Below are 2,500 nucleotides of genomic sequence, written 5' to 3'. Positions count from 1 at the left end.
GGGTTGGCCTTAGACTAGAAAACAAGTATAAGTGTTAGTGAAGCAAATAATCTTTGAATGCCCAAGTATAAGATAGGGTGCTCGTGTGCAAGTCAAGGCCCAAGGCCGAGGCCGAGGCCTTGGAGTACAAATCACGCACATGGTCGCGCGCGCCGTGCGTTAGTGGGCGTCTGTGGGTCGCGCGCTGCATGCCCGTGCGTCTGCGGGGGGCGTGCGCGCAGGGGGCCGCGCGCGCCATGCGTCTACGGGCGTGTGTGGGGCGTGCGCCGAAAGTCCAGGCGACTGCAGTGGGGCGTGTGTGGGGCGCGCGCCGCATGCCCGTGGCCGAGGCTTGCACACGAACGCCTACGGTGCATCACAAAAATAATTGAGAGGTTATTGTACCTCTTCCGTGCCCACCATGCGCCATGCCCTTCGGGCGTGTGAGGGGCGTGCGCGCAGAGTTCCAAGCGCGGCATGCGTCTGCGGGCGTGTGTCCCCGCGCCGCATGCCCAAGCGTCTGCGTGGGACGTGCGCGCAAGCCGCGCGCAGCATGCGTCTTTGTTGGGCGTGACCACCCACGTCTAGAATTCATGGAAAAAACTCTATGGATGTTGTTGGAACAAACCCATGCCCCCACCGTAGGTGCCCACATGCCCACCGAGCATGCAGCATGCGCGCCCCCATGCGCGCGAATGCGGCACGGCCATGGGCGGGCGCGCCGCATGGCCATGCGTCTGCGTGGGGCATGCGCGCAGGGTGCCGCGCGCGCCATGCGTCTGCGTGGGGCGTGCGCGCAGGGTGCCGCGCGCGCCGCAAGCCCATGCGTCTGCGTGGGGCGTGCGCGCATGGGGCCGCGCGCGCCTTGCGTCTGCTGGAGTTTGTGGGGCGCGCGCAAGGTGCCCACGATAGAGGTTCTTGGCGCTGTCTTGTGCCCACTCGGTGCGCACTAGGTACGCCCATCGTGCCCACCCAACGCCCACCATGCGCGCCCCATGCGCACCTACGGCCGCAATGCCCACTCAACACACAAAAGTGATGCCAAACCTATCTTCTAGTGCTTGGATTGTTATGAAATTTTTTCTGGGAGCTAAACAATGTAAACAAAGGATGTCCTCCAAAAATTAGAATTTTTGGAAACGTTTTACTATTTTTAAATTTTTTTTAATTTTTTAACAATAAAAATTCATAAAATATTATTGGTTGGTTCAAAAATTATGAAACTTGTTTTCCACACTCATTTGAATGTCTAAAACATAATACAATCAAGTCCCGGTCATAATAATAACACAATCAAAATTTATGGCATGGTGTGACATTTCGGCTTTTTCATATGCAAGCCTGCCAGACCCAAAAAAGCCAGAATGTACTATATAGGGGGGCGACCTGCCTGCATGGGCGGGGCGCGGGGGTACCCCTATGCCGCGGCGCCGACCCTTCAAGCACATTGCGCCCATCATGGGCACATATGCTTGGGGGGTCGGCGCCGGCGGAGTGCCACCTCCGGCCGCCGGCGGCGAGTGAGAGTGGGTGTCGAGTTGATGCTCGGATGGGCTTGCGCGGACAATGCTTGCACCTCGGTGTGGGCGTGCACTCCAAGCGGGCTTGTTCGTGAGGAGACGAGATAACTTGCGATTGCTTCTTGCTTGGTGGACGAAGGGTTCGGCCGGAGTGCCACATCCGACCGTCGGGCAAGGAGTGAGAGCGGGATGGGCGTGCTTGGACAATGCTTGCACCTCGGTGTGGGCGTGCACTCCAAGTGTGCTTGTCTTGGCGATTGCTTCGTGCTTGGCGGAGGGGTTTGGCCATAACGATGGGCTTGTCCGTCGGGCAGGGAGTGAGAGCGGGTGTCGAGTTGATGCTCGGATGGGCTTGCGCGGACAATGCTTGCACCTCGGTGTGGGCGTGCACTCCAAGCGGGCTTGTTCGTGAAGATACGAGATGTCTTGCGATTGCTTTGTGCTCGGTGGATGGGTTTCGTCGGAGTGCCACGTCCGACCGTTGGGCGGGGAGTGAGAGTGGGTGTCGAGTTGATGCTTGGATGGGCTTGCGCGGACAATGCTTGCACCTCGGTGTGGGCGTGCACTCCAAGCGGGTTTGTTCGTGAAGATACGAGATGTCTTGCAATTGCTTCTTGCTTGGTGGAAGGGTTTGGTCAAAATCGATGGAATGCCGGGCCCCTACGTCGGGCAAGGAGTGAGAGCGGGATGTCAAATTGACATTCTTGGATGGGTTTTGCTTGGACAATGCTTGCACCTCGGTGTGGGCGTGCACTCCAAGTGGGCTTGTCTTGCGATTGCTTCGTGCTTGGTGGAGGGGTTTGGCCATAACGATGGGCTTGTCCATCGGGCAGGGAGTGAGAGCGGGTGTCGAGTTGATGCTCGGATGGGCTTGCGCGGACAATGCTTGCACCTCGGTGTGGGCGTGCACTCCAAGCGGGCTTGTTCGTGAAGATACGAGATGTCTTGCGATTGCTTTGTGCTTGGTGGGCGGGTTTCGTCGGAGTGCCACGTCCGACCGT

The 2,500-nt window shown here is 58.5% G+C and overlaps 1 protein-coding gene across 31 annotated transcripts in view; it reads right to left on the bottom strand.

The window, feature by feature from the left end:
* Positions 1-296: 296 nt before the first annotated feature.
* Positions 297-2,500, bottom strand: part of LOC127147406 (uncharacterized) — a 24,698-nt gene continuing 22,494 nt past the window's right edge. For 7 of the 31 annotated variants that reach the window (XM_051080831.1, XM_051080846.1, XM_051080845.1 and 4 more), the window contains one exon: positions 304-2,500. This exon is cut by the window's right edge and continues 66 nt beyond it. In XM_051080831.1, coding sequence (XP_050936788.1) covers positions 1,309-2,500 — 1,192 coding nt within the window. In that variant the 3' untranslated portion in view covers positions 304-1,308. The other 24 variants (XM_051080842.1, XM_051080862.1, XM_051080854.1 and 21 more) reach the window with 21 other exon arrangements.

The sequence above is a fragment of the Cucumis melo genome, unplaced genomic scaffold (assembly GCF_025177605.1).
Source record: "Cucumis melo cultivar AY unplaced genomic scaffold, USDA_Cmelo_AY_1.0 utg001535c, whole genome shotgun sequence".
Classification (NCBI taxonomy): Eukaryota; Viridiplantae; Streptophyta; class Magnoliopsida; order Cucurbitales; family Cucurbitaceae; genus Cucumis; species Cucumis melo.
The sequence above is the reverse complement of the archived record's forward strand: the minus strand, read 5'-3'. Positions and strand labels throughout refer to the sequence as shown.